Source organism: Myotis nattereri (assembly GCF_964212035.1).
Source record: "Myotis nattereri genome assembly, chromosome: 2".
Taxonomy (NCBI): domain Eukaryota; kingdom Metazoa; phylum Chordata; class Mammalia; order Chiroptera; family Vespertilionidae; genus Myotis; species Myotis nattereri.
The window spans coordinates 15,909,405-15,933,364 of NC_138076.1; the positions used below are offsets into that span (position 1 = coordinate 15,909,405).

The 23,960-nt window shown below is 45.6% G+C and overlaps 2 protein-coding genes across 2 annotated transcripts in view; one reads left to right on the forward strand and one right to left on the reverse strand.

Moving 5' to 3' along the window:
* Positions 1-588: 588 nt before the first annotated feature.
* CLDN23 (claudin 23) lies at positions 589-1,470 on the forward strand (the record flags this gene model as incomplete). Its single annotated transcript, XM_081084937.1, has 1 exon — positions 589-1,470. The coding sequence occupies one exon, from the start codon at positions 589-591 to the stop codon at positions 1,468-1,470; it is 882 nt and encodes a 293-aa protein (XP_080941063.1).
* Positions 1,471-12,140: 10,670 nt separating this feature from the next.
* The window catches only part of LOC308514367 (low-density lipoprotein receptor-related protein 2-like), a 36,450-nt gene continuing 24,630 nt past the window's right edge, over positions 12,141-23,960 (reverse strand). Inside the window, exons 18-27 of the mRNA XM_081084514.1 lie at positions 23,215-23,416; positions 22,962-23,126; positions 22,574-22,774; positions 21,255-21,804; positions 20,707-20,832; positions 19,496-19,606; positions 17,815-18,051; positions 15,328-15,805; positions 13,022-13,130; positions 12,141-12,226 (exon numbers count right to left, since the gene is read on the reverse strand). Of these exons, the coding sequence (XP_080940640.1) occupies positions 12,197-12,226; positions 13,022-13,130; positions 15,328-15,805; positions 17,815-18,051; positions 19,496-19,606; positions 20,707-20,832; positions 21,255-21,804; positions 22,574-22,774; positions 22,962-23,126; positions 23,215-23,416 (2,209 nt within the window). The 3' untranslated portion in view covers positions 12,141-12,196. The remainder of the gene's footprint in view (positions 12,227-13,021; positions 13,131-15,327; positions 15,806-17,814; positions 18,052-19,495; positions 19,607-20,706; positions 20,833-21,254; positions 21,805-22,573; positions 22,775-22,961; positions 23,127-23,214; positions 23,417-23,960) is intronic.

The window sequence follows — 23,960 nt, forward strand, 5'->3', positions numbered from 1 at the left end:
CGGGAGAAACACTTCGCCAACCGCGATTAGACGAGAAGCAGAAAAGCGGCGCAGCCACTGAGCCGACTCCGCCGTCCCGGGGCACCGCCTCTCTCCTTCCCCGCCCACGGCCCGCGGAGCCTCCGGAGGAGCCGGAGGCGGGGCGACCTTTGCTCGGTCCCGGAGCAGCCCGGCCGCGGAGGCAGGTGTTGGCGCCCCCCGAACCCCGAGCCCTCCCGGGGCCGCGCCGCTTCCCGCTCGCCCCTCCCACCCGGACCGGCTGGACCCCGGCGGCCGCTTCTGGACGCCCGCACCTCGGGCCGCGGTTTCGGTCACACCCGCCCGCGAGTGGTTTCGGTTGCGACTGGCGGCCGGTCGGGAGGGCGGAGCGGCCGGAGCGCCGGGAGGGAGCTGGGGGCGCGCGGGAGTGAGCACCGTCCCGCCCGCGGCCGGAGACAGCGGGGCGCCCGTGCCGACCTCGGGGCCGGAGCCCCGCGCTTCCGGGGCCGTCGGGGCCTGAGATCGCGGGGCCGCGGGGCCGAGGAGGCGTCGGGGGAGGAGGCAGGCAGCAGGTGAGCGGCCCGCGGGAGCGCGGCCCGACGCCCCGAGATGCGGACGCCGGCGGTGATGACGCTGGGCATGGTGCTGGCGCCCTGCGGGCTGCTGCTGACCCTGACCAGCACGCTGGCGCCCGGCTGGCGCCTGGTGAAGGGCTTCCTGGACCAGCCGAGGGACGTGGTGCTGTACCAGGGCCTGTGGGACATGTGCCGCGAGCAGAGCAGCCGCGAGCGCGAGTGCGGCCAGGAGGACCAGCTGGGCTACTTCCAGGCCGAGCCGGTGCTGGTGGCGCGGGGCCTGATGGTCACCTCGCTGGCCGTCACCGCCCTGGGGCTGCTGCTGGCGTCGCTCGGGGTGCGCTGCTGGGCGGACGAGCCCCACTACGTGCTGGCCGGCGCCTCGGGCGTGGCGCTCTTCGCCGCGGGCCTCCTCAGCCTCATCCCGGTGTCCTGGTACAACCACTTCCTGCAGGACCGCGCCGTGCTGCCCGCGCCCGCCAGCCCGGTCACGGTGGAGGTCAGCTACAGCCTGGTGCTGGGCTACCTGGGCAGCTGCCTGCTGCTGCTGGGCGGCCTCTCGCTGGCGCTCAGCTTCGCGCCCTGGTGCGAGGAGTGCTGCCGCCGCCGCCGCAAGGCGTCCCGCACCAGCCCGCGCCACCCCAGCATCAGCACCGTGTACGTCGACTGGCCCCAGCCCGCGCTCACGCCCGCCATCAAGTACTACAGCGACGGCCAGCACCGGCCGCGGCCCGCCGAGGCCGGCCCCGCCGCTGCCAGGCCCAGGGTGGGCTTCCCCATGCCGCGGCCGCCGCCCAAGACCTACACCAACCCCGTGGACGTGCTCGACGGGGAGGCGGGGGCCGGCTCCCAGGGCGCCTCCTCGCGCAGCACCCGGCCCTGCCAAAGCCCCCTGCCCTGCGACTCCGACCTGTAGGCGGCGCCCGCCAGCCTTGACGGGGGACTCGCCGCCACCGTCCAGCTGTAAGCCGCTGGGAACACCTGGCTACCTTGCCCCTGGGAACACCTGGACCCCTTTCCTGTTCCTGTGGTTTGGAGGGTGATCGTCCTTTCCTGCGGCCAAATTGGACTCCTTGGACGATGGGCTCAGGTTGGGTTGGGCTTTCTCTTTACAGAGGTTAGTTTTTCTCTCCAGAGGGACCAGGGGCCTCTCATAGAGTGACAGACTTTTCCTATTTTTAGCTGAAGGACATAGAGCGACTTTGCATCATGTTGACCAGGGACAATAACAACAAGTCCACATCAGCAAATTTAGAGGCTCAAAAACTATCTGACACCTTGAAACAATATTCTGAAATGCTGATGAACTTTGCATCAAGGTAATTAAACATTAATTTCTTCCTGCTGTATAATTACTTTTCAAGCAAACTCTCAGAGACCCGTGTGTTGCTGGCTATGTATGCATGAGGCTCTTAAAAATAAATGCAGAGCCATGCAAATACCAGCAGCGTTAGTGGCTTTTATGGCATGAAATGACCTGATTAACCTTTATTTACGTTTCTTTGTGTACACCTAACATATATCTTTTTTTATTACTTATTTTTGGTGTGAAAGTTGAGGTCACACCAGAGTTTCCCTTCTAGAAGCCAAAGAAGAATGAAAGGACTAATGCTATACTGTTGCGTCCCTTGGCTACCTCACCCTAGAGAGAGAGGACCAGGGATTAAACATTTGGTGCAGAATGGAACATGTTGATCACTTCAGGTTAAAGTATACGTGTTTATGTATCTCTCATTTATAAATAAAATTTGAAAGTAAGACTCTCAGTACGCCCACAGACGTTTTTTGTCTCCAGTTCAAGCCGTCATTACTAACACTGTTTCTGAAATCCAGCCATCAGATCTTCACACCTCTTAGCATAAGGTTACTAAAAGGTGCCAGCGGGCCCCCCTTCAATGCCTGGCTGCTTTATTTCCAGGTTCACGCTGTTTTCTGTGCAAAGCCAAGTCTATTGTTGAAAAAACTGTAAGCACCAGTTTCCGCATGAGGTGCGACTAGAAATCTTTTCCTCTTGTAACAGTGATGCCTCGTCACAGGTAGGCAGCTATGTGTTCATGAGCAGGACTAAATTTCCAAGTGATTGATTTCAAGGTGCATTTAACTGCACCGAATCTCGCCTTTAAAACCTGCCCTTGGTAGCCAATTCAGAGATAGGAAGGATCAGTTCAGCAAGCAGTGATAACAGCTAGAGAGCTAACTGAATAGCTCAGGCTGCTCAGTACCCCTGGAAGGAATAATACGGATTCACTTCCTTTGCCATTTTGTACTGGAATTACCTGTTTCTATCTTTTTGTGACCAAACTTTAAAGTGCAGGCATATCCCTTGGGGATCTTTTTCAAATGCAAATTTAATGGGTCTGGAGTGAGGCCTGAGACTGATTTCCTAAGATCTCCCTGGAGATGCCAAGGCTGATGGTTCCTGGCCGCCACTTGGGGCTGCCAGGCTTTCACTGGGCCTGGGCCTCACTCAAATTTCAGTCCCATGGCAGCACATAATCAGACCTGGGAGAGTTTGCCGTCTAGCTGAGTTAAGGGCTACCCTCTAGGGAACAGAGGCAGAATGGAGAAAAGGCAACACTGCTTTTTTTTTCAGCTAACACTTCAAAACAGATTAGAGCCCTGGCTGGCATGGCTCAATGGTTAGAAGCATCAGCCTGTGCACCAGAGGGTCACGGGTTCAATTCCCGGTCAAGGGCGTGTACCTGGGTTGCAGATCTGATCCCCACTCATGGTGGGGGCACGTGTGGGAGGCAACCAATCTGATGTGTTTTTCTCCCCCCCCCCCTCTTCCTTCCCCTCCCCACCCCCTCCACTCTCTCTCTAGACTCAATGGAAGAAATATCCACACTCCTTGAGTGAGGATTTAAAAAAATGACTAGCACTCTTGTAGTTTGGGGAGTGATTCTCTCCAAAATCTTTTCTCTGCATAGGGTTGTTTTAACAGTGTGTTATGAATTTTCCAAGATCAAGGAGGAGGAGGTGACTGAAGAGGAGGGCAAAAGGGAAGAATTAGCAGTACAATATATTTTAAAAAGGGATTAGGCACCTGAGAAACCAGGATCTAGCAGATGACATAAAGACATTGGGTTTCTGGCAAGTACCAAATTCATTGAGTCCTTTCTGCATCATCATGCCCCATATTATTTCTAGGGAAGCTCTGATAGAAACAAACTGGTGCTTTGTATGTTTTTACTTTTCCTTTCTCCCCAATTATCCACTGGCTTATATTCAAAATATTTCCTCTTTGGAGATTAAGATTTGCTTCGAAGAAAACTCTATTTTTGCCCTACCAACAGAACTGAAACCAAAACTCACTTTAAAACCTACATACTTCTTGTTTAATCTTTATTATGTTACCGGGAAACTACAGATTGGGCTCGGGCTGCCTGTCGCTGTGTCCAATAAAGAAGGCAGGGTTGAATCATATTAGGCGTTTATTGATAAGGCCAGCCAACCAAGAAGACAGGGCACTTACAAGCATCAGATCCTGCCTTCCAGCAAGATTCAAGGGACAGAATTATAAAAGGGAAGGGGCTGGGGTGAGGAATGCAGCTAAGTGCAGGCCTGAGGGTCCACAGACTGTCAGCTATTGTAATTAGTCATCAGGTGATGAGATGATGTTTTGACTCCTGATGGGTCGGCCTGACCATGCTTATTGGTTCTGCTTCCTAGATTCACAGCTAAGTCATCTCCTCAATTGCTTTGCACAGGCCTTAAAAAGAAAACTTTAAGAAAAACTTAACCTCCTATCCTCTATAATAAAAGCCTAATATGCAAATTGTCCCTTCAGACAGTTGGACTGGGAGACTGGGAGTTTGACTGCTCTCTATGACATGCATTGACCACCAGGGGGCGGTGCAGAACATGGCGGGTGCCAGCGATGCAGCGCTGGCAGCGGGTGGCAGTAGAGGCAATGCCAGCCCCAATGGGGCCCTTGTGAGAGCAGGACTGCAGCAGGATGGTGGAGCAGTTGAGCGGGTGGAAACAGGCCAAGGCAGTGCGAGCAGGGGCCCAATCGCCCTGCTGATCACCCCACACATGGAATGGTAGAGCAGGTGAGGGGGCGGCACCAGGCCAAGGCAGGGTGCCAGGTGGGGCTGTGGGGCTATGAGGCTATGAGCATGAGCTGAGGCCTGATCTCTGCAGGCCACCCGAGGGACCCCACCCATGCACAAATTTGTGCACTGGGCCTCTAGTCAATATATAAAAGCCCAGCGACCATTACAGCGGAATGACCAGAATGATCGGTGGCTATAACGCAAACTGAAGCAGCCAACCAGCCTGATCTACGTCCCGATAGCTCTCCACCCCCACCCCCGGCCAGCCTGGCCCTCAATCAGCCCCCAACACCCCGATTGGGGGCAGGGCCAGTCAGCCAACCGCCTTGGCTGGAAGAAATTTGGGGTCTCAGGGAGTTGCATGGGAAAAGCTCTCCTTTGGCGCAAGTGGACCCGGGATCAGGACGCCCGAGTTGGGAATGGGGTAGGGAGGCTTGCCTGGTGGCCGCCACAGTCCCCGCAGGCCACGCACAGCAGCCGGCGTCTGGCCCCCCCCCCCCCCCCCCCCCCCCCCCGGCTGTCAGAGCAGCCGCAGGAATAGGGGAGGCGGGGCGTAGGGGGTGGCGCCCAGGAGCCAGGAGGCGCAAGGCCCAACACGGGTGCTTACCCTGCCTGCTGGGCCCAGCAGCACCAGCAGGCGGGCCATGGTGTGCAGCAAGGCACTGGGGTGGCTCAGATAATGGAGGGAAAGCAAGCAGGGAGGGCGAGGCCCTGTGCCAGCCGGAGCCCGAGCGGCATGGGCAGGGCTGGAAACCCTGGTGGAGTGGGAGGGGCTGCAAACCCGCCCACTGTCTTTTCAGCCTTGGCCTTGGAATTCTGCGGGTGACCAGTGTACTGGCTACCAGGGCGTCAGAGGTCAGTCCCGCTTCAAGAGAGAGGACGTGGCGGAAAGTGGCAAGGCCACAGGAGGAATGGGAAATGTTGTGACCATCTTCGGGAAACACAGCTGCCACAGTCTTCAGTGACTATGAACAGATAATCTTTGGTCTCCGTTCTACAGAAGAGGAAGCTGAGACTCAAAGAAGGCAGCCTTCCGCAACACCTCACCCACTTTCAGACCTGACCCTGTGCAGCATCGTTTTCGCTGAAAGTAGAGGATCCAAAATGTTTTCAGATCTTTGCTCTTTTAGGCAGGAAAGAATTTAGCATGGGGAATTGGTGCTTGGGAAATCATCGGAAAGCTGGAGGAGTGGGTATTAGACTGAGCCCCCAGGAAAGACTCCCTGCCCAGCAGGAGGAGCTGCCCCTCAGCCACAACTGAATTCTAGGACACTCTGGCACAGCTAAGACCCAGGGATCGGGAAACTGCTGCCCCACAGGTGCCTTCCAGCTCCCACAAAACAGGTCACTGGGCACTGCCTCTGACCTCTGGCACTCTCGTCTAGGAGTGAGATCTTGCCAATGTACCTCATGTGCCTGGTATTGATAAAAATGGGGTCCAGCTGGTGGGGTTCAGTGGTTGAGCATTGATCTATGAACCAGGAGGTCATGATTTGATTCCTGGTCAGGTTTCAGGCTCGATCCTCAGTAGGGGGGGTGCAGGAGGCAGCTGATCAGTAATTTTTTCTTATCATTGATGTTTCTATCTATCTCTCCCTCTCCCCTCCTCTGAAATCAATAAATATTTTTTAAATGGGGTCATGATGTATATAGGTGTTATAACGAGTTTTTCACTTCATAGATCACTAATGTCTTTCCTGTTAAAACCATACTTATAGAACATTATTTATTTATCATTCATTTTAATTTATCTCATAGGAGGGAGAGAGAAACATTGATGTGAGAGAGAAACATTGCTTCCCGCACTCACTGGACTGGGTATTGAATCTGCAACCTGGGCATGTGCCCTGACTGATAATCAATCCACCACTTTCTGGTGTATGGGACGATGCTATGCTGGTACCCTGACCCCAAATTCCAGCCTCCAGAACGGAAAAAATACATTCCTGTTGTTTAAGCCACACAAATTTATGATATTTTGCTATGGCCACCTGAGCTGACTAATCTATATATTTTCTCTATATAAAAGCCTAAGCAACCGAATGGCCGAATGACCGGTCGACCGCTTACTATGACACACACTGACCACCAGGGGGCAGATGCTCAATGAAGGAGCTGCCCCTGCCCCTTGGTGGTCAATGCACTCCCATAGTCAATCTTCCACAGTCCCTCCCTTCAGCTGGTGACCAACCTCCTGCAGTCCCTCCTCACAGCCTGCTTGCCCCAATTGGGGCCTATCAGGGCTAGCCAGGGGGAGGGGCCCCACCTGTGCACGAATTCATGCACCAGGTCTCTCGTTCACATATATGAAACTTAACCTCCTATTCACATAAATGTATGTCTTCTAAAATTTAAAATAATATGATTACTTTTCAGATTAATTCAGGTGCTCTATCTACCAAGTTGTAGGTCCCCCCTATCAAAAGTACATGTCCCCTTGTTTTCCCCCATTTACTCCTTCCACCCCCCCCCCCTGCCCCCACCCCCCATACATCTTTTTGCTCCTGAAAATATCCAAGCTGGCATGGAAAGAGACTCCTGCGTCCAGCCTGGTCAGGTTTGGGCCTCAGGGCCATTCTCTGCCACAGCACAGAAACTGATGAGTTTGAGACTTAAGACGCTGGAGGAGGCCAGCACCTCAGGAGTTGCTGTTGTGGGTGAAAACTCACCCTGAACTTGATACCAGCTACCCAGCAACCATACCACAGTGGAGACAATGATGGGAAATGGCACAGCCACCTTGCCTCTAGCCCTTCATACCTATCGTATGCCATCGCAACTTGTGTTTAATAATCCTAATTGCATACAAAATATGTGTTCTCATTGAATGGGTGAAGTCTTCTCAAGATTGCTCAAGCTATGCCTGGAGGAGGGAGGAATGTGAAAGCAGAGCCGACACTGCATTAGCACAGCGCCTGCTCTACCCGTTCGCAGGTCTGGCTGCACGCCCTCACTTAGGAGGGGTGAGGTTTTTAGCACACGCTGTCCATCTCTTGGGGAGGCTGTGGGAGGAACTATCAGAGATGCTTCAGCCACCGCCCTCTTTATTTACTGATCTTCATCTCCTAAGTTTTGGGGCGCCTGTCATTTTGTCAGCACCTTGGTGGACACCCTGGAAAACAAACGATTCCAGGCCCCACCTTCATGGAACTCACACGGTCTAGTGTGAGAGATGCATACAAAGAAAATGAATAATAAACCAGGGTCAAGGGCTGGAGAAAAGGGCGATATTTTAGGGAAGGTGGTCAGATACTCAGCAGAGAAATTAAAGAGGGAGTGAGGACGCTCTGTCTGTGGAATGGCCACCTTGGTTTCACTGCTTCACTCATAAACTTGCTTTCACTTTAAACTCTAAAAGTAAGTAAAAGAGGGAGACTAGTGTGAAATTTTTTCCCACACAAAGTCCAGAACCCACACACTACAGGCCAGACGAAGCAGACCCACTCCAGGCCCAGTTCCTGTTGGTAGCACTAATAGCACTGAACTTCAGTTTTCTCGCCTGTACAACTGGGAAGACTGGATTGGATGTTAGCAGAGGGCCTGTATAAATGTAATATTCTGAGAGTGCAGGTTAAGAATTAGATGAGGCTGAGAGGAGAAACATGAAATGTGAACAGTGAAGGCTGGGGAAATGAATAGATCTGTAAAATTAGTAATTGGTCTGATAGCAACAAACTCCATGATCTACTTCTAGGTTTCTCTGAATTTTATAAACCTCCCAAAATTGACATATTACAATGGGGTCCTGGATTGTGAGAGGGCGCAGGCCAGGCCAAGGGACCCCATCAGTGCACGAATCCGTGCACTGGACCTCTAGTTAAATATAAAATCTTAAGTATTCACTCTAGCCAGTTAAAGTAGTAGGACCTTGGTACACCCTCCCATCATCCATACCTGAGGTTTTATAAGGAATTCAAGTTTAATGTCTGCTATAGACCTACTGCCCCATGTATTAGGTGGAGGGAAATTAAGTAAGAAATTAACACCTTATAAAGAGATTGTCACAATGGAAGGCTCTTATAAGTTGAAAACATGTCATTGCTCCAAATAGGTAAATTGACATATTACAATTTAAGGGATAGGGGTGGTTATTAATATATATATATGCCTAAGTGACCGTTGGACCAGCAGCTATGATGTGCACTGAACACCAGGGGGCAGATGCTCAAAGCACAGGCATGGAAACATGGAACAGACTGATAAATCTCACAGGGAAAGGGAAAGAGGTAGGGTAGGAGGAGATTAAACGAGGATCTTATATGCATACTAGAAGCCCAGTGCACGGATTCATGCACCTGTGGGGTCCCTTGGCCTGGCCTGTGGGGATCGGGCCAAAACTGGAAGTCTGACATTCCCTGAGGGGTCCTGGATTGTGAGAGGGCACAGGCCAGGCCGAGGGACCCCATCCGTGCACAAATCCATGCACTGGACCTCTAGTTAAATATAAAATCTTAAGTATTCACTCTAGCCAGTTTTGCTCAGTGGTTAGAGTGTCAGCCCACAGACTGAAGGGTCATGGGTTCAATTCTAGTCAAGGGCATATACCTCGGTTGCAAGCTTGATCCCTGACTCTGTCAGAGTGCATGCGGGAGGCAACCAATCGATATGCCACTCTCACATCAATGTTTCTCTCTCTGTCTCTCCCCCTCCTTTCCACTCTCTCTCTCTCTCTAAACAAACAAAAATCAATGGAAAAAATATCCTCTGGGGAGGATTAACAAACACACACACACACACACACACACACACACAACTTACATGTCCATTTATGAAATGAAGTCCTTCTGGTGAAAAGGACATTCGGTGTGTTTTATAAATTCTTGAATAGGGAAAGCATAACAGGGTGTGGTAAGCAGATTCAGGCAGGGTGACACTTAGGCAGACATTCCTAAGAAACCAACAATAGTAAAAGATATAAAAAAGCAACAGGTGAGAAGGCTGCACACAGGACCTACTGGAAGATTCGGCTGCAGTCCGCTTCCTTTTTCCCAGGAACAGGGAATAGGGGTGTTTATGGGGCAAAGAAGGAAATGGGGCTTGCAGACTAGAAGGGTGGGGCTGAGAGGAATTGGAATGTGAAAGCAGGCTGAGCTAGTGAGATAAACACAAGGCCTGGAAGTCTGGTGGAGCTCAAGGGCTACTAGGAAGGGAGACATCGGCAGCTGCTTAAGCGTGTCCAGAAGGTGGAAATACTGTTGTGCATCATTCACATGTGCCTTTGGCTTGGATTCTTTTGTGTCATTTCTATGCACTTTTGCACAGAGAGAGGCACAGCCCTGCCAAGGGCAAACTTGGCAGTGAGGATGGCTCTTGGGAGCAGGTAGCAAGATACACCTAAGATTCACCCTGTGGATGAGAAGGGGTGGAAGGAACGATAGTGCCGAAATGGTTTCTGTCATAGGTAGCTGGGCCCCTGAGGGAACTTAATACCCTGCTGCATCTCCCAGCCTCCAGGAAGGCGGAGCCCCAGCGTTTGGTCTTCAGGTCAGGTTGATTCCAGGGGGATTTTTACACCTGATTGGAAACACCGTTTATTTTATGTACTACACGCTCAGTCATAAGTCTAGGACTTCTCCTTCTGCTTGGAAGCCCATAAGACTCATTCTTCAAGAAACTCTGAGTGGCCTAGACCAGATCCAAGCAAGAAAAGTCTTCCAAGAGTCGAGGGAAACGATGTATTCTATTTGAGAGAAATTATAAGAGTCATCACCTCCAGCTACAGGTCATGCCTGTGCCACTCAGCCGCTGCGCTACTAATGACATTAGAGACGCCTTCATTACCCAGGCACAGGAGCAGCAGATAGAGCTGTTGGAAATCCCAGAGCACTCTGACATCAAGCAGATTGCATAGCCAGGAGCAGCATATTTTTATGTTGAACTTGACACAGGAGAGAAGCTTTTCCACAGAATTACAAAGAATTTTCCTTTGCAGTTTGGAAGGGAGGTCCTGGCAAGTGAAGCCATCCTTAATATTCCTGACAAGTCTGACTGGAGGCAGTGTCAGATCAGCAAGGAAGAGAAGGAGACCCTGGCTTGCCGCTGCCGCAAAGACTTTGAGCCCTTTGACTTCACTCTGGATGACTAAGCAAAGGGACAGGCACTTTATGAACTTCACAGGAAGTAGTAGCAGCCTGTGTTTTAACGAAACTAGTCTCCCATGGGGACTGTTTCCTTGCCTCTTTTTGGTGCATTCTCATGGAACTTGTCTGCAGCAAGAGGCCTAAGATGGAATATTTTTCAGAAAAAGTCATTTGAGGATGAAAATTTTATGTTAAAAAGCATGTTTGTCATCCAGCTGTTTATTATCATTGGGACTCATGTTGTCAGACTCAGGTCTAAGCGCACAGGCATGTTCATTCGATGCCCAGTTGGCCTGATGTAGGTTCGGTTAATCCCATTTTAATCATTGGGAAAACAGTTTCATGATCAAGTGATTTGCCCAAGTTGCTCCTATCGAATTCCAGACCAAACTCCTGCTTGGTTACTTGTCTCCTATCAGAGTCAATGGCCCTGATTCCTTATGTGGGTGTGAGTAAAGTAGATCCAGGAAGACAAGCTGAGGTACAAGCTGTCAGAGGGACATGGGATCTAATTAGCATCTGGATGTTTCCCCAGCCAGCAAGAGCTAGTTGACATGAGTCCTGGTCCACGCCATAACTCCATATGTTGTGCCCACAGAATCCACCCACTTTACTTCAAAGTCAGACAAATCATTAATCTGAGTTTCTACGTCTGAAAAGTAGCTCACCTGTACTTAGTTTTAGAATCATATGAAAGCATAAGAAAAATGCTGATTTTACAAATTTTCAGAAAAAGTGAGTACTAACTTCACAGAAAAATTTGAGAGAGGGAGTGGTAGGGAACTAACCCTTGCACATTTACTGCAGTGTAGAAACCTGACCTCTATCCTGAAAGGTAAAGACTTAAGATAAATCATTCCCTCTTTTAAGACGGAGAAAAAAGTTCAGAGAAATTAAGTAGCTCAAAGTTATCGTCAGAGCCAAGATTCAAATCCAGAACCCCTGACTAGTTCTGGGCCGGTACTGGGATCAGAAAGTTTCTGCTGATAAACCGTGACCTCAGTAACATGGAGATCATTCTGAAATCAACACCCACCAACAAAACCAGATGACTGCCTCCGATTGAAAAAGCAGCTATTTTAGCCCTAGCCGGTTTGGCTCAGTGGATAGAGTATCTGCCTGCGGACTGAAGGGTCTTGGCTTCGATTCCTGTCAAGGGCACATGCCCAGTTTGCGGGCTTGATCCCCAAAAGGGGGCGTGCAGGAGGCAGCCGATTAATGATTCTTTCTCATCATTGATATTTCTCTCTCTCTCCCTCTCCCTTCCTCTCTGAAACCAATAAAAATATATTAAAAATAAAAGCTAGTCAACATAATTCATTACCTCTCAAAGTCTCTTCCTGCCCTTTAAAAAAAAGAAAGAAAGAAAGAAAGAAAAAGCAGTTATTTTAATAAGGAGTTACCATTGGCCACAAACTGTTCCAGAAATTAAAACAGTACACAATGAAATGTATAAACAGTTTTTATTGAGCTGCTTCTGCTTCTTTTTTTAAAAAAAATCACATTAATCAGTTTGCAAAGAGGTCAACAGTTCCTGTAAGAAAAGAGAGTTCAGGTTAGAGAAGATGCACTACGTTGAAACAAAGGAAAACAAAGAGATGGTTGAGCTATACAGAAGTTAGAAGAAATCACAGGGAGTTATAAACTTCAGGAGTAATTCCAACTAACCCTGATAACGTCCCACAGCCCACCCCACAATAGAACTGGACTCCTTGTGGAAGTCCACCAGAAGCTGAAGTTCCTTTTCTTTTTAATTTTTTAAAACACTACTTATTTATTTAGTTATTATTATTATTTAAATCCTTACCTGAGGATATTTTCCCATTGATTTTTTTTTTTTAAGAAAGAGTGGGAAGGGAGGGAAGAGGAGGAGGAGGAAAAGGAGGAGAGAGAGAGAGAGAGAGAGAGAGAGAGAGAGAGAGAGAGAGAGAGAGAGAGAGAGAGAGGCATTCATGTGAGAGAGATACATCGATTGGTTTCCTCCTACACATGCTCTGACCAGGCCCAGGGATCAAGCTTGCAACTGAGGTAGGTGCCCTTGACTGGGAATCACACTTGTGATCCTTCGGGCCACTGGCCCACACTCTAACCATTGAGAAAAACTGGCTAGGGCAAAAGCTGAATTTCTTGATTACTATTTCATGCATGTTTCACTCCGGTTTGAATAACTAAAGATGGAACAGCGTCTAAAGACAAAAAATATTACTGACCATTCATTTGATATACATAATCGCATCATTCTCTAGTTAACACTGCCTCCTTTCACCCACCTAGGACCTTCCAGAAGGGTCATTCTGTAGCTCTCTCTCAAAGACACTTCCAGGCATACCTGTTCATCATAGACTTCATTGACAAAAGTCTCACTGCTCATTAGATTCTCTTCTTCTTGGTCATGTTCTTTACGGCTGTTCAAATTTCTTGATGAGGCTGTACTATTTCTAGAAATCAAAGAAACAAAGTCAAAAGAGTTGTTCCTTAAGGTAGCAATTGGAATTGGCAAATGTTTAGAAAGGGCCAACGTGTGCCCTAGTCAAGGTTATTTTTTAAGGAATTACACAGTGGTTTTTTTTGTTTGTTTGTTTGTTTTGGTTTTTGGGGGTTTTTTTTGGTATAGCAAAGGTAGAAATTTTATTGAAGAACAAGTACAGGTTCTCACATGGGGAAGGGGAAAGAATCTCACAGCACAGACTCCCACGTGGGGAGGGGGAAAGAATCCCCAGGAATTACACAGTTTTGATTGTCTCTTTAACAACGCAAACAACCTAGAATGGGCATCTCTTGAGTCAATTATTATTTGTTACTAGGCATTCATTTAACTTCTGAAATGATACGTCGTCTCAATTGAGGGGAACTAGGTAACAGGAGGCAATGGGTGCTGAATCCAAGGACAGGTAAGTGGCACCTGGACACAAGCGGCAAGTTAATGTGGTGACAATCAGACCCCAAGGGTAGCATCTCATTCATCTTACTATTAACCATTAGCTATTAACTAACCAGTGCTACCCTGGGCAAAAACAAGCACTTCTCCTGGCCTTTCCTTCAGGCTGTAACGTGAAGGCTGGGCAGAGATGCAACTTTTACAATTTTTGTCATCTCTATATTTCTTTTTTTAAAATATATTTTATTGATTTTTTTACAGAGAGGAAGGGAGAGGGATAGAGAGTTATAAACATCGATGAGAGAGAAACATTGATCAGCTGCCTCCTGCACAGCCCCTACTGGGGATGTGCCTGCAACCAAGGTACATGCCCTTGACTGGAATCGAACCTGGGACCTTTCAGTCCATAGGCTGACGCTCTACCCACTGAGCCAAACTGGTTAGGGCTCTATATTTCTTGATACATAGGCTATTTAATGTCTACTTATCTAATCAGTTTCTTCAGTTACTATATCGCCCTACTCTAAAGCTTATTTTGCCATCATTCCTACTCTAAATCGTGATTTTTTTTTATTGTCTAAAGTTTTACATATGTCTTCTTTTACCCCAATTGACCACCCTCTCCGCCCCCGCCCCCCTGCCCCGCCAGCCATTCCCACCCCGGGCAAGCCCCCACCGCCCCAGTGTCTGTGTCCATTTAAATCGTGATTTTTGTTATTCTTGTTTGTCTCTTTAATCCAGTGATTCTCTAACTCTTTGACAAAACAATGTTTTTGCTTTAAATCTTTCCTGAGTTTCTTTATTTCACCTCCTGTTATGGGCTGAGTGGAGTTTCTTCCAGATTCATATGTCAAAGTCATAAGCTCCATTACCTCAGACCAGTGATGGCGAACCTTTTGAGCTTGGTGTGTCAGCATTTTGAAAAACCCTAACTTAACTCTGGTGCCATGTCATATAAAGAAAATTTTTGATATTTGCAACCATAGTAAAAACAAAGACTTAAATTTTTGATATTTATTTTATGTATTTAAATGTCATTTAACAAAGAAAAGTCAACCAAAAAAATGAGTTTGCGTATCATAGGCTCGCCATCACTGCTAGACTGTAGTCACATTTGGAAAGAGAGTCTTTAAAGAAGTAATTATGTTAAAAGGAGGTCATTAGTTTGGGCCCTAATCTAATATGTCTGGTGTCCGAGAAGAGGAGAACAGGACACAGCCATGCACAGAGGAAAGACCATGGAAGACACAGAGCAGCCTGCATCTACAATTCCAGGAGAAACCAGCCCTCAGCCTCAGAAGAAACCAACCCCACTGATACATTCATTCCAGGCTTCCAGCCTCCAAAACTGTGAGAAGGTACATTGCTGTTGTTTAATACCCTACTCTGTGGTATTTGTTATAGCGACCCAAGCAAACTAATACACCTCTCCTAACAAATTCTTCCTCCAAACAATCATTGGCACCAGCTCTGCCTCATTGGTGGGGAATCTCCTCAGTTTATTCAATCCCCCAGAGATTGTGCCACTGACAACTGCTGAGGCAGATGTATCTGCCCCAGAAATCACTCAAAAAGATGGTCCCAATTATTATTTTTTTTTTCAGGTCATCTAACAGGGGAGGCTGCTTCATAACCTCAAGCCTTTCTCAGAGGACAAATTTCTAGAGTGGACTCCTACCTCCAACCCCATTCATCTTATTTTAGAAGCAACTTCTTGGGAATAAAACTCTCCCATCAGGACATTAAGAGCCGCTCACCTTTTTCGTTCACGTTCTTTTCTGAAATACACAAATGCTCCCAGAGCTACCAGAACAACTGGCAAGGTGATGGTGAAGCTGAGGGCGATGTAGCCAGGGCCAGGTCCACGCGCTGCCTCTTCACAGAAGTCTCCACCGTATTCCATGGGACAGCTGCATCTTCTCAGCGCTCCTTCCATGGTGCAGATTCCCCTCCCATTACAGAAATCGCTGCCACAGGGCAGATGTTTTGCCCCCTGTGAGTCCTTGGGCTGAACAAGCTTCCCTCTTTTGTTGGTTTCTGAGGTCTTGCTTTCTCTATCAGGAATCGAGGGGATCAGTGTTTTTCTGACAGGATAATCCGTCTCTTCTGGACCCAGATATCTAGCGTTGGGGGGCTTGGCAGCCTGGAGTGGTTGGGCAGCTTTAGGAGTCACCCTTCCTCCAGCCTCTAGCTTTCCAAGTGTTAGTGTTGAATGGGTTTTATCTGGATAGGCACCTACAAAAACAGTAGGTAGGAGTATGGGTATATACACATATTTGTCTGTTAAGAAATATGTCAGAAGAACAAGAATTCTAAAGGACTAAACCAGATACGGTTGACTTTATAAAATCATAAATCACTACTATTACTTGGGGCCAAATAAAAAAATCTATTGAAATTTATATTAAAAACTGCATATCTTACAGCACTTAAAATGTTTGGTTTCAGGAATAGTCTATTGGCCATACCCATCTACTTTTAGATGATGGTATGTATAGGTTAGCCAAGGTAGATTCCATCAATTACTATGTTTTATTCTATAAGAATTAGTGTGGTAGATCTAAATAGTAAATGTATAGGCTAGAAAGATTTTCTTTAAAATGTGAGTATATAGCCCTAACTGGTTTGGCTCAGTGGATAGAGCGTCGGCCTGTGGACTGAAGGGTCCCAGGTTCGATTCCGGTCAAGGGCATGTACTTGGTTGCTAGCACATACCCAGTAGGAGTGTGCAGGAGGCAGCTGATCGATGTTTCTCTCTCATCGATGTTTCTGACTCTCTATCCCTCTCACTTTCTCTCTATAAAAATATATATATAATGTAAGTATATAAGTATTTAAAACTTTTTGAGTTCAAGTAAACTCTAGGTTTTAGCAAGATCTACAAGTCACAAGTATTGAACCAGATTCCATGGTGGTGGTAGGAGGGGCACGCATTAGGCAGGCAGTAGGCAACAGGGTGCTTCTAACCACAGAGGAATCTGAAGTTAACTTTGTGTTTAAGGCACTTCACCATATTCTCTGTCATTGTTGGCACAAGTGTTATTCCTCATGTGAACACTAAGACCAAAGTAAATATTAGCAATGAAACTATTCTTGCCTCTTTCTTAAGCTGGTCCACAGGCGTGTTTCCACTCCTGGACAGTTTAGGGTCCCTCATGGTAAGGTATATCCAGGGGAAGCCAATCTAACTTTATGCACCCAGTACCACCCCCTCCAAAACAAGCTATGTAAAAGTCAGAGTGAAATCATTATTAAGGAAAAGAGGTAACTCTTGGGCCTAGGTCACCAGGGATGGGAGAGCAAGGGAAGGTATGTTAGATTTCTGGTTTGGCTTTAAAAGCAGGTGATGAGGGTGATAAATGTCTCACTCACTGACACTCCCCACTCTGAGTCACTGCCTACACAGGGAGGGCAAGACCATAGAATCAACTGTTGATCTTTGGTCTTTGTCTTTCCTAGTTAAAATGAAGTGTTAAGGGGCAATAATTTATCTTCCAGACAGTCGGGTTTTAGAAGATGAGGATTTAAATTGAGAAGTAATGAGAACTGTTCCCTGTAAGATTCATTTTCCAAATCTTTTCCTTTACTAGGAATGACCAGTCTCAGTACCAAGCCCACTGCCTCTTCAATTCTATGCTATAGGACTTGGATATCACTGGAGCCTGAACTATAGAATTAGAGGATGGCGGTTAGATATAGCTGCTCAGATGACTGGCCATGAAAACGCTGTTCCATGAAGGCACTATTTGGCACAGTATTTCTGTAACAGCCATTTACAGGTAGCATTTAAGTACTAGTATGGCAGCCTTATACACATTCTCTTGTATTTCTTAACACCTCTGTGAGGTAGAAAGTGCTATTTCCACATTAAAAAGAGGGACGCAAGACAAGACAAATAGTTTGCCTAACCAACTTCCCCTGGCTATGCTCACCAAGTGATCAAAAATGTACTGAGTCAAATCTAGGTTAAATGAGTGTTCTTTCAGGCAACATACAAACTGTCTAGCCCTTCGGAGCTCACTATCACATTACCTGTTCTAAAATCAGTACAGAGGGCACATCAGCTTTTCACAAAGGGTTCAAATCTACATCCAACAGCCCCATCGGAAGTGTCCTATTGTTCAGTTTAAAGAGTGTACAGTGATAATGATGTAATCATTTAGAGAATAAAAGCCTAAGGAATATTGAGGAAGTAGATAATACTAAAAGTAAGCCAGTCATGGTGATGAATAGGAGCTACTCACAGCCCATTTCATCAGATGCATCCAGACAGTCAGCATGACCATCACACACTTGCTCCATGGAAATGCATTTCTGACCATCCTTACAGGCTTGTGATGGCGCAGAGCATCGGACAGCTTCAATACATCTGTTTGTGTCAGCCAAGTAGTAGCCACTGGAACATTTACAAGTCTGTCCTTCAGGGTTTGGTAAACAAATGTGGCTACATCCTCCATTGTCTTTTGAGCAGCTGTTACTACCTGTGGATCCCCATCCCCCACAAATATACTGATTTAGATTTTTTTCAGAAGGCTCTTCTGCAAATAGACTATCAGAGTTATAGGATCCAGATATTTTCCCCACGGGATACATCTCATTAACTTAATTTCTTTTAGTCAACTAGGTACTAAGTGATTGGTGATTCTACTTCATGAATAAGAATGGCTATAGGAACCTAGGAGTTCAGACAACGGATGGGCTTATGAATAATTGAGGTAAACTCTGATTCATTCAAAATCCCATTGTGACTTCTCTTCTCCCCTCACACCAAGCACCCAGCATCAGAGCTAGAAGGTTCTTACAAATAAAGCTCTCTTTAGATGAAAATATGGAGGCTATGGTTTCTATGATCCCTCTGAGAATAATAGATAGAGAACAGATTGGTGGTTGCTAGAGGGTGTGGGGGGAATTGGGAGGGAGGGAGAGAGAGAGAGAGAGAGAGAGAGAGAGAGAGAGAGAGAGAGAGAGAATAGTCTGATTAAGCCAGTCATTTATAGCTTCTCATAATTCTTCAAAGCTTATATCTTATATCTAGAAGTGAGGGTTTACCTTTTAAGATATTCCAGGAATTGTGGAATAGGTATGCATGTAGTATAGATAAAACCTACTTTAAGGGTGACAGAGACACTCCTTCTGGTTCTCAGAATTAAGCAACAGATTATCATCGCTTTTATGATGTGACCATTTATCACACTGAAGAATTCTAAAAGGTTCATCCTGCAAAGTCTAGACTTTAGAGTTTAAGCATGACTACTAATAATATCAGCTAGAAAGGTTAGCTTTCAAAAACAAAGCAGTGGGGCAGCATTCTCTTAAGATTAATGTATATACTGAATCACCCATGGTAATGGTAGGTATGATGAACTATGTGAGCTCACATTGTTGGGGTTAATCTCCACTAGGAACAGATCACTTCTCTTACTACTTCAACTAAGCTCATCATCATCCTCCCCAAAAATTCAGGCAGGCACTCCACTTCTGTCCATAGACATGTGGAGAAAAACATCTGAGCACCACCCCCAGTTGATATTTCAAGGATTAGTTGACATCACAAGTAGATACAAGTGACAATAGTAGAATGAAGACACCCTAGAGCTAAAAGGGATTTTTTATAATACCATAATTATCATTAACCTACAATAATAGAACTGAAAATAGAACCCAAGTGTGCCAAACTGCAGTCCAATACACTTACTACTATGTTTCCTAAATAAGTAACCGAAATACTTATACACCACAAACAGACTGTATATAACTGCATAAAGACAAGGGAATTGTGTAGATCTATAGGAATTTGCCAGAGAAATATTTTAATGGAAAATTCAAAGATATTTCAAGGCGATAATGTAGGAGGGAGCATCCATCCCCTCCATGGGGAAATCCAGTAGATTTCAGTGCTGTTATAATCAATGGAGAGTCACTTACCCTGTTGAGAAAGTTTACTGTAAACTTTTAAATCCACAATCTTCAGGTCTACTTGGAACCACCGGTTTTCTGAAAGTTCTGCCTTGCTGTACCAAACTTTAGTGATTTGGGCTGAAACAAAAGGCAGTGAACAATCCTTAACAAAAGTGAAATTAAAACAACTTCCTGGGCAAAGAATATTGCTCAATGTGAAAACTGTCACTTGTTTGCAGAAACTCTAGTTGAGGAACAACAGCTTTACAGAAGAGGTATGTATTTTTCTAAATCATGTTTCTGGGAAGAAACTTCAGATAAATAAAAGACAACATCCTATGCCTTTCTCCAAAATAAAATCAGGTGTTAATAAGCTATGTTGAGAACATTCATATATGCCCAGATATCTAAAGACAGGAAATTAGGATATATGACGCTTAGATGCAGCCCATACAATTGATGGATAATGATTTTAAACATTGTTCTAGAACATTTCTGAAAATGGCTTCTCTGCTACAAGAGTCACCAGGGGAATCTTAAAATAGATGGTAAAGGCCTTCTCACATACCTAATAAATTAACATCGCTGGGGTAGGATCTGACAATTTGTCTTTGAAATTCTGATGTGGCCAGCCCAACTGGTCAATGGACCAGAATTGGAAAATATAAAGAGACACATTTATTTTAAACACATAAATTGTGCATTTTCCGGTTTTATCAAGTCTAGATTCTAACCAGAAACAATATATTAGAGCACTATGATTTACGACAATCTCTCTGAATATACTAGAAATACCTTGCAAGTGTAAGATGTTCTATATTTCACCTGGTATTTTCATGTGTATTTAGTCAACTGAAACAGGTACTGTCTTCATTTTACAGGTAAGGTGTTACAGCCACTAGCTACTAACTGACAGAGCAGTTATACAACCTAGTTCCATTTTCTGGTCCAGTTCTCTCTCTACCATAACAGGTGTCCTCCAAAGCAGAGAGCCTCATACAAATGCCAGAAATCTCAGGCAGAACTGGACTGTACAAAGAATAACCAAAAAAAGTTAAAGCTCCCTCAAGTCACAGAATCACTGTTACACGTACATGTTTTGTTAGGGACGTTGTTTGGCTTTTCTTCTAAAAGAAGGACAACAGCAGAGATCAGTCCTAAGCAGTAGCCGATTCGCTTTAGATACACAGGAGTAAATTCAGATCACAAAGACAATCAGATACAGAGTTCAGACCTACCATCATCAATTGTTGTCCAGAACATCATGCTTTGACCATATGTAAAGAGGTTAAGGCCCTGAATTCCTTTGCGGTCTACTCTGTATCTAGAGCCATCTTGTTGAATACTTTCTATGAGTCCTCTCCCTAGAAAGAGAGGTTGGGTTTATTTTATTTAGCCCAAACAGCTGTGCTCTCTCCTTCAACTCTTTACATCTTGTCTTGCCTCCTCTCCAGGAGGAGACTATCTTCATCCACTCTCTGAAGGCCAATTCTTCATTCATTCATTCCACTCTAACAATGATACACAAATATTTGCTCATGCATATTTTTTAAGGTCTTGATAATATGCCTTCACAAAGGAGCTATTGCATGACTATGGGCTGTTATATGCAACTCAGGATGGGGAATGATTGTATTTGTTTAGAAAGTGGTACAGAAAATATAAACTCAGACCTAAAAGATATTTGAAGTTATTTTGCCTGAAGACCAGAAAACTGAACATTTCTACTTCACTCTGGCCAAGGTCCCTCGGACTCCCATTTAGGGTGGAGGTAATCATTACTTACCAGTATCAGCCCAGTATACTCGGGTCCCTGAATCTGAAAAGGTCAAGCCCACTGGGACCTGGGATTTCTGCCACAGCACCTTCCTCCTGATGCCATCCATGGAGGCACAGTCGATGCTGGAACCATGCCCACCACCATCCTGGGAACCCAGATCCACAAAACACATGATTGCAGTGGGTGGATGGAGTGCAACACAGGTTGGATGGGACAGATTGTTGCTGAACAAGACAGTGGAATACTGGCCTTTGGATGAAGCTACATTGATATGCGGGTTTTCACTGTCAATCCAATATATGTTTCCACTCAACCAGTCCACAGCAAGGTCGATTACTGTCCCCTTCGCAGATAAGATTTTCCTCCAAGAAAGCTTTCCAGATTCTTTGAGCCTCAGTAGTCTGATATCACCATTATCCAACTCTGAAAGGTAGAGTGTCTTTTCCTGGACAAGGTAGTCCACTGATGCCAGCTGGTTCAGATTGGTAAAGGGAAGTACCCTATGTTCTGGTAAAGTTGCTTGTCCTAATAAAGTTTCTATGTTTTTCAGATAAATCTATGAAAAAGTTAAATGGATGGTACCAGTTGAGTCTAGTTTAATTCATTATCTTGATTTTGCATTAATGTTAAATTCCTATTAAATACTTAAATCCATATTTTCAAATATTCTATTTTCTAAAAGCAGACAGCAGTTATTTCTCTCCTTCCCTGAAGCATCAAGGACTTTAAATTCCTTGAATTTGGGTGTTTTGAAGATTTACTCTTCTGTTAAAGACCCTCCCCTTTAAGTGAGCTTTGACTATTAAGATCTTAAGGAAGCTAAAATCTATCTTTCACTCCAAAATTTTTGTTTTGTTTTTTAAATGCCAAGTCCTCTAGATATTAAAAGTTAGGGGTGACTTGCTTGTCACTACCTTTTATCTCCTTATGGTTTAAGAAAAGTTCCCTCACAAAATGTATTTGCCTCCACCTCCAGATTAGGATGGAGCCAAGCTGTTTGTATTTGGAATCTACATCATTATCCAGGTGCTTGGACAACTTAACAAAATTGTCTAAACTAAATTAAACTAATCTCACTGTGTTCTGATGTACTAAGTATTTCCTAAATGATTTTAAGTAGAACTTGTTCTTATTTCATATCTACTTTATTTTGGTCATGATAGTTCCCAGCACACAGTGGATACTAAAATTTAAGTCATGTGTGAAGAACATTCCAAGGGAAAGGGCTCCTACTATTTATAACTGCACATGAAGAATTCAGATTACTCAGCCTGAAACAGGATGTAGCCCAAGCACAGACACATGAGGATGCCTGTGGACAATACCTGTATGATAACCGTGGGCAACACAAGGAACAGAAAGGCAGACTCCTTGACAGGGACACAGTTGATGCCATCATCTGCAAGCAGGAGTCCGACCGGGCAATGACAGCTTCCCTTGGATCGTGGGCTCAGAAGACACAAGTGAGAGCATCCAGTGTCCAGACAAGGATTAGAAGACCTGGGCTGTAGGACTTCGTGCATTATCTGGAAGAAAACAGCTAGATGTAAGTATACCTTATTGAATCCTTGAACATAGCAGATGAATAAATCTTCCTTTTTAATCATTATAGAGGGATGTCACTCCGGTTTGTACTTTGGGAAGTTCACATATGTAGCTTTTTCAGGGAGAAAGGCGGGGGGGGGGGGATACTTTGAAGAGTGCATTATAGACCTTGAGTCCATAAGGCTGTTCAATACGCTTGATGAGGACAGCCCTGCTCTTGCCTGTCATCTTCTTCATACGCTGTACTGTTCTTGTCTTTGTTTCAGACCAGAAGACTTCATCCTCCAATACAGCGACTGAAAAGGGGCTCTTGATCTGTGTTAACTGCAGCATCTAAAATGGGGAAGGTGAGGTTTCTGGGATGAGTTTTACACAAGGCACATAACATTTTGTACAAATCTAATACCAAAACAACACTTACGCTAATCCCAGTGCCATCTAGATTGGCAGAGCCAATACAGTGAAATTTGTCATCAGACCAGAATATCTTCCAACTCAACTGGTCAAGAACTATGCTGGTTGGCCAGCCAAGACCTTTATTGATGAGTACTTTTCTCCTGCTACCATCCATTCCAGCTTGTTCTATGTGAGGTTCTCCTCCAATTTCAGACCAGTACATTAACCTATGTGAATAAAAGTCAGCTTTGGGATAAAGCATTACCTCAGAGAAAATAATATCAATTCATCCCTTAAAACAGTGATTTGAAGCCCAATTAATTTTTCTTCAAATGTTAACTTGGTCTATTCCTTAAGCAAAATTGTAAAGTAGTAAAAGGTTTTCTTAATATTTTATGGTGATTGTTTAGTCCTCATTTGTGGGTAAAATATCATGATAGTTGAATAAGAAGGCTAGGAATACATTAGTCCCTAAGCATGGAAAATATTCAGGAAACCTGACAATCTTTTGTGGGCTGGAAAGTATGCTAGCTCCATCGGCAGACATGTGCCGCAGACCTTATTCTTGGCCACAAGCCATTAGCTGCATCAAAACTACTGTCATTTTGCTGAGGACCATATTAACAGATTCCTGGTTGAGGTATTGAAAAGGTGAGAAAAACAAGAAGGATACCCAATCTGGGTTCCCTTTGAATCCTGAGTTTTGTTCTGTCTTATTTTTTATTTTTAGGAGAACCAAGATGGCGGCATAGGTAAACACCGGAGAATGCT